At 49.3% G+C, this 7,662-nt stretch overlaps 1 protein-coding gene across 1 annotated transcript; it reads right to left on the reverse strand.

Moving 5' to 3' along the window:
• Nucleotides 1–2,788: 2,788 nt before the first annotated feature.
• LOC117609798 (uncharacterized) lies at nucleotides 2,789–4,744 on the reverse strand. The gene has a single exon (XM_034336475.2). It carries the CDS (start codon nucleotides 4,742–4,744, stop codon nucleotides 2,789–2,791), a length of 1,956 nt encoding a protein of 651 aa, XP_034192366.2.
• Between the last annotated feature and the right edge of the window lie 2,918 nt (nucleotides 4,745–7,662).

Here is a 7,662-nt window from a genome sequence, read left to right on the forward strand (position 1 = left end):
CGCCCGCCTCGCGGCGCCGTGCGACCGCGACGAATGACGTCACGATTCTATGCCGTGAATGAAGCGTAGTGACGAGCACGTTCCATTAACGTGTCGTGCCAGTCTGCGTAGTCCTTATTAAGGTAGGTAATGAACCGAATTTTTTACATCGAACATACGTGCGTAAGCGATAAATATACGCGTAAAGAACGTTGTGAATGTACATGGTAGAATATATGATACATTGCCTTAAACTAAATCTTATGAGCTAATCGGTAGTTTGCATAGGTTAACTACAGGACGGGTATATTCCGATCGTGCGGTCTTGATACTGACCACTCGCACGAGGCCGTCCTTACCAGGGTGACATTTGATCACCCGACCGAGGTCCCATTTGCCCGGAGGAAGCGTGGAGCTCTTCAGCAGTACCAAGTCCCCGATTTTAAGGTTAGTGGCGCGACTACACCACTTCGAGCGAGCTTGTAACGATTGCAGATATTCGTGAGCCCATGCTTTCCAGAATTTTTCGGTGAGTTGTTGCACCCATTGCCAGCGCGATAATCTGTTTTCGGTAATGTCTATTACAGACGGCGCAGGAGGGACCTTGAGCACACCGCCCACTAGAAAATGCCCGGGTGTGAGGGCCTCGCAGGACTCGAGGTCGTCCTTCAATGGAGTTAAGGGACGAGAGTTTAAACAGACCTCGATTTGACAGAGGAGTGTATTGAACTCCTCACATGTGGGCGTACGATCGCACAACATGCGTCGCAAGTGCGTCTTGACGCTCTTGACGCCCGCTTCCCAGATTCCCCCAAAATGAGGCGAGGAGGGAGGAATGAAATGCCACGTGATGTGATCTGCAGCAAACAGCGCACGAAGGTGAGAATCGGCAGTAACTAGTTTAAAAGCCGCTCTTAACTCTTTATTTGCGCCTTGGAAATTCGTTCCGTTATCGCTGTATAACTTTGTAGGTAGGCCGCGACGAGCAGTGAATCGGTTAAATGTCGCTAAAAACGCTGCGGTGGAGTAGTCGCGCACCAACTCCAGATGGATCGCCCGCGTGGATAGGCAAATAAACAATGCGATGTACACCTTGTGCGCCTTTTGCCCGCGTCCGCGGTGCGCGAGGGCGGAGAATGGTCCCGCATAGTCCACTCCACAATGAGCAAACGGCCGAGCTGGAGTGACCCTAGCTGTAGGTAAGTCACTCATTTGCTGACGAACTGTGGCTGCGCGCCAACGCACGCATCTAATACACTTATATATGTGACTTTTCACCAGGCGCCGCGCGTTAATAACCCAGTAAGTTCGTCGTAAAACGCTTAACGTTAGTTGAATGCCTCCATGTAACGTGTTCGCGTGGCAATCTGCTATAATGAGTTCTGTGACTCTATGCACCGGTAAAACTATCGGAAACCGTTCCATAAGGTCGGAGTTGCGCAACCGCCCGCCAACACGAATAGTACCATCTTCGTCCAAAAAGGGGTTCAGTCGAAATAATGGACTCGATTTAGCAAGAGACTCGCTCTTTTTCAAGGCCTTTATTTCGTTGCGAAATGAACGCGCTTGAACTTGTTGAACCCAGAATTTCCGCGACGCGACGAGTTCGTTGGTAGTGACGACCGTATCTTGATGGTCGTGTTTCCCCGTTTTAACTCGCGAAATGAAACGCGTGACGTACGCGGTAATTCGGAGGAGTTTTTGCCACGAGGATGTGCGTGTTGGCAGATCCCACTCAGTCTCCGACTCCCCATGCAATGCATTGATCTGGTTTTTGATTTCAGCCTCAGCTTCCCTCGGGACGACAGGCCTAAATTCTGGCCACTCATTAGGAGTTTGCGCCAGCCAGGCAGGACCGTGCCACCAAAGGGGGTGATGAAGCAGTAGTTTCACCGACAACCCGCGGGACGCACAATCGGCGGGATTACAACCGGTTGGTACGTGTCGCCAAGAAGCATTCGGCGCTCGGCTTTGTATTTCCGCGACGCGGTGTGCCGTAAACGTTTTTAATTGACTCGGATGTCTATGTATCCAAGCTAATGCAACGGTGGAATCAGTCCAACCGTAGACCGGTACGTTATCGAGTTTTAATGTAGCCTGAACCTGCTCGATCAATCGCGTCATTAGGACGCACGCGCATAATTCTAACCGCGGAATTGTGAGTGGTTTCAACGGTGCTACCTTTGTCTTCGCCATAAGTAAATGTAACGCAACCTCGTCCGCGATGGAGATTGTTCGCAAATAAATTACCGCCGCATAGGCGTCTTGCGAAGCGTCTGCAAACCCGTGTATTTCGTACGCGATTGCAGCATTTCCCATCCTAATCCAGCGCGGAAGGGTTACTTTTGGTAAATCTTTGAACTCCGCGGAATATTCGCGCCATTGGTTGGTCAATTCGCAAGGTAGAGATTCGTCCCAGTCTAACTTGGCCACCCATAACCTTTGCATGAAGATCTTGGCCACGATGACGACGGGAGAAATCCACCCCAATGGGTCAAAGATTCGCGCGATATTCGATAAAACCACGCGCTTAGTCGGATTCGCCGTACTAGCGGAATCGAACTTAAATTGAAATCGAAATTCGTCCGATTTAGGTAGCCAGCGGATTCCGAGCATTTTTAATCCCTCGGCATCTTGAAATAAGCGGCTCGAGGCCAGCTCGTGATCAGCGTGAGAGATCTCCGTTAATAACTGTGGACAATTGCTTGACCACTTTCTTAGATGGAAACCTCCGCGTCTGAGGGCATCCGTTACCTGCTGCCGTGTTTGACGAGCCAGCACTCGATCATCGGCCCCGAAAAGCGCGTCATCAACGTAGATGCTCATTCAGGATAGGAGCCGCGAGAGGGAAATTAGTCCCCTCATCCAGCGCGAGTTGTTTGATGACCCGATTCGCGAGAAAGGGCGCTGGGGCCGTCCCGTATGTCACGGTAAGTAATTCATAGGTTTTAAGCTGATCTTCGGGTTTAGCGCGCCAAACGATCAACTGGTAGGCGATGTCACGATGGTCAATCCAGATTTGCCGGAACATTTTCGCGATATCTGCCGCGAACACGAACTGATACATGCGCCATCGTAAAATCGTGACCGCGAGGTCAGCTTGCAATTTCGGACCAACCAGTAAATGATCGTTTAGCGTAGACCCGTTCGACGTAGGCATCGACGCGTTAAAAACCACTCTCAATTTTGTCGTACTACTGTCTTGACGAATGACCGGATGATGCGACAAATAGACCTTTTGCTCCAAAGGAGGGTCTGATTCAAGAAATTCCCGCATGTGACCGAGCCACAGGTATTCCTCCAGAAAAGAGTGATAAGCCGTAGCTTGTTCCGCGTCTTTGGCGAGCCGTTTCTCCAATCTATAAAAGGAGGCTACCGCGATTCCTTTCGAAGCCCCGATATCGATGGGAGGCTCTGATTTAAACGGCAATCGCGCTACGTATTTCCCGTCAGGTTTACGTGAGTGAGTCCGCCGAAAGTGATCTTCACATTGTTTGTCCTCTTCGGAGAGGAACATTACCGGTGGAGGCGCTTCCACCTCCCAAAACTTCCTTAACGTATTGTTTATTTCTGTGTTAAGGTTGCCGTAGTGCACGTGGAGTTGCATCGCATGAGACTCAGTGGACCGAGCGGGACCGGTCAACACCCAACCGAAAATCGTTTTCTGCGCGACGGGTTCTGAGGGAAGGCCCTTTCGAAGACCGTCGAGCAAGATCGCACCATAATTATCCGCGCCGATTATGAGGTCCACGGGTGCTTTATTATTCGTGAGAGGATCGGCCCACTCCAGACCACGTAAGTGTATCCATTTACTCGAGGCGTCTATTGAGTTTGAGCGGTAATTAGTGAGCCGTTTTAGAATAAGAGCGCGCACTGGAATGACGGGCCCTTTTCCGTGGCACGGTTCAATTGTGACGTTCGCGGAGGCGCGGACCGTGGCCGACGTCCCGGCCCCAGTACCGGAGACGGAAGCTTGGACGTGTTGGCGATTAGCGCGCAACGCGTTTGCAACATTCTCACGAATGAACGTTGCTTCCGACCCTGGATCAATTAAAGCGCGTAATGTCGCTTGTCGGCCTTCACGAGTACCGACTTTGATCCAAGCTGTAGCGAGAACGACCTTTTTTTCATGACGCGACGTACCGAAGTGCGTGTTTACCGAAGTCGACATCGTCGTGTCTTCTATGTTATTATCCGCTACGTATGTAGGTTGCGCCGAATGTTGACCGGATTCTGAATCCGCGTGAGAGGTCGATTCGCGACCTTTGCTTACGGACGACGTCTTCGAACCCTTTCGCTCGGAATGCAAAAGAGTGTGATGTTTGCCTTTACATATCGAACAAGCGCGTTTGCTAGGACAGGCGGCCGGAAGATGCCCCTTTTGTAAACAATTAAAACATCGATGATGTTCGCGCGCGAGTGATAATCGTTGTTCGACGGATTGCCCACGGAACACGTCACATCTAAACAACGCGTGATCGGCGCCGCACGCTACGCATTTCGTTTCCGCCGCGTTCAAATGCGCTTTCACGGTTTTAATAGGCGCTGATTTGTTTTTACAGGCGCTGTATCCTTCTCCGCGGGATGACGCCAACGATTCCAGAGTGCGAATTCGCACATTGAGGAACGCCTCCCAATCCGCGAGGGATGGGAACAATTCCTCTTCACCCATGCGCAACTCCCACTCCCGATGGGACTCCTTGTCCAACTTGCGGACAAAGTGAAAAACAAGAACATCGTCCCAGTATTCGACCGGACGAGCCATATTTTTTTAGGCCGTTAAAGCGGCGCGAGATCTATCGCGTAAACTTTTTAAATCGCTTAAGACAGCGGATCCAATCGGGGGTGAGTCGAACAACATTTTCAGGTGAGCGGTTATGAGCGCGCGTTCGTTCGCGTATCTGTCGGTCAATAGTTTCCACGCTGCCTCGTAATTCGCCGCGGAAGTGGAAACGTTCTTTAATAGAAGAGACGCTTCACCAATTAAACTTAATTTAAGATAGTGCAACTTTTGCACCTCCGGTAACGCGTCATTTGAGCCGACTAAAGACTGAAAGAGGTCTCGAAAATTCTCCCATTCCGTATAGTCCCCGGAGAATTTAGGCAATTCGACCCGAGGAAGCTTGACCGACAGAGCAGTTTCGCGATTACAAGAAGCGGTACTCGTATTACATGAGTTACTTGCAGGTTCGGAGTCCGTCGGTAAGGCTGCCGTCATAGCGTCGAGGGCGGCGAGAAAGGCCGCCTCCGTATCCCCGAAGACGTCGCTGGAGAAGTAGGGATTCGCCCTGGTGTCCTCCTCCGATGCAGCAACCTCGATCTGGATTTGCGTGGATTGGAATTTGGCCCAGTAATCCTGAAGCAGGTTGATACGGCTGCGAATCACTGCAGGCGTGTGATTCTGCTTCCCCAGTTTTTTAAAGTTGAGAAGTGCATTGTTGATAAGCCGGGCATGCACTTTATTTTCGCGGATTAATGTATCCATAATGTTTTGGTGTGAAGTGTTTCAAATAAACGTACTGTACCCGCAAGGTGAACTGTTATAACCACGTCACTGTTTTCGCGAAGCGAAGCGCGTGAACGTCCTCTAATGTTTACCGGCGGAGGTCGCGATGTCGGTTAAGTTCGAACGACACGTGCAAAATGCTTTGTTCTGCCGATTTAATCCGGCTTAGATTTTTGCACTTTCGCGAATTTCAATGTTCACCGCACGATTAAATTGTTTTTATGCGACACTGCACTGCTTTATATCCTTACAATCCGGCTCGAAGGACCATTTGTTGCGCGTAGAGTATTAATTTTTGCTCTAGGCAAGAACGCCGGTTAATTTTGTAAGGAAAAGGAGTGCTGGATGAATTAAATTGACACCTTTAATAATTACGTTAGTAAATAAGTATTCTTTAATTAGTAAAGAATTATGTTGCGAATTAGTCGCGAGTCACGTACTGCTTGTACTGATGAGAGCAAGCGAATAGGCCGTTTTGTCGCCACGTTGTTGTTTTTATAAACCGATCGACCGATGACAACGCCGAGGCGATGGTGTTGTCGAACACTATACGGTTTTAAAATTATGGCGCTATGAATCCGGAACATTCGTGTTGTATTTTTTTTGTTTGTCTTGTTGAAAAAAAGAATTTAATTAATTAGAATAGAATTGGTGCTTCTGTTGAAATGTGAGAATGGCAACGGAAACATAAGGCTGCAGTTGTCTTAAATTTATAGAATAAAACAGAGGTGTCTGAAGCATAACGTATGAAAGACGACAATGTTGTGTATGGAATAGAGTAACGCTAGGGGTTCGAAATTAAACTTTGTCGTAGAAGGCATGTGGTCATGGCCTTGGCAAGGTAGTCGAAGGACGGCGTTTGAAAGGTACACAAATTGCGCGGAATAGAGGACGTTGTAACTTCGATGAACTAGGATGATAAAAATGTGGGCGGTAACTACAGTAGGGTACAGGTAATGTGCGGAACTGTGGAGGTTACGACGCCGGAGAAACACTTGTGATAGAAGCGTTTGGCGGTAGCAGCGGCAGGGCACGGTCGAGGTGCGGAGCCGGGGGTTATGCGGCCTGGAGACGCTGTTTTGAGAAAGTTTGGGTGCCTGATCAAGGTGCAAAGATGATTAGTGCTGTGTGAATGAATTCCTGAATTGACGCTTCCCGAGAGCGTAAAGCAGGTCAGTTTGGCCATGTTAGCGTCAGCACGCGTGCAAGAGTTGACACGTGGCAGGGTCAATGCATTTGGGGCTTTGACGTGTTTTTCAAGGATTTCTCAGGATTCTTTAGGTTATCGATACCCCGAGCCATATGTCTGTCATTGGACATGGGCCGGCGGTAGTTGATACTTGAGGTGCGACGAATTCTAAGAGTCGTGGATGTTTTGTTTATGGAACGGCGATAGAGAATTCGATTGCTGATCCTCGAAGGAACGCGCGTGTGGCCGATGACCCGAAGTCATGGTGTTGCATGGCACGTGTAAAAGGATTAGGTTGATCTAGAAGGATCTGGCCACGTAGTGGGGAAGGTCTTGTATCTTCTAGTAGGAGGACCATGAGGAACGGCATGGCACTTACCCTGGAACCTTGGTCGGGTGAAAAATTCTAAATTATATTTCTGACAGACCGTTGCAGTAGTGCCGACTTCGATACCAGAAATGATAACACGCGCGTGTTGACGAGGCGCGCGCAGCGCGTGTGTAACGGTTTCGCAAAAATAAAAGTTACTTGTGAACCGGGGTCAATTGGAACACGCATTGTCGCGTGTCGACCACCAGGAGTGCCGACCTTGACCCACGCTGTAGCGAGAACGACCTTTTTTTCCCGGCACGCGGAACCAAGGTGTTCACTTAGAGATCATCTGTATTATCGTCCGTAATCGTTAATTTACTCGAATTTTGAATTTGTAAAGATTCAACGTTATTTGTCGATTCGCGACTTTTACTCGCCGTTTGAGTCGTAGAGGGTTTGCGTTCCGAATGTAAGAGAGTGTGATGTCGTTCCTTGCATATGGAACAATGACGTTTGCTAGCGCGACCCTTTTGCGCGCGAGAGATAGTCGCTGCTCGACAGATTGACCGCGAAACACGTCACATCGGAACAAAGCGTGATCAGAACCGCAAGCAACACATTGCGTTTCAGACGCGTTTAAGTGAGTCTTCACCGTTTTAATTTGCCCTAGCTTAA

This window comes from Osmia lignaria, chromosome 5 (genome assembly GCF_051020975.1).
Source record: "Osmia lignaria lignaria isolate PbOS001 chromosome 5, iyOsmLign1, whole genome shotgun sequence".
In the NCBI taxonomy this organism is placed as follows: domain Eukaryota; kingdom Metazoa; phylum Arthropoda; class Insecta; order Hymenoptera; family Megachilidae; genus Osmia; species Osmia lignaria.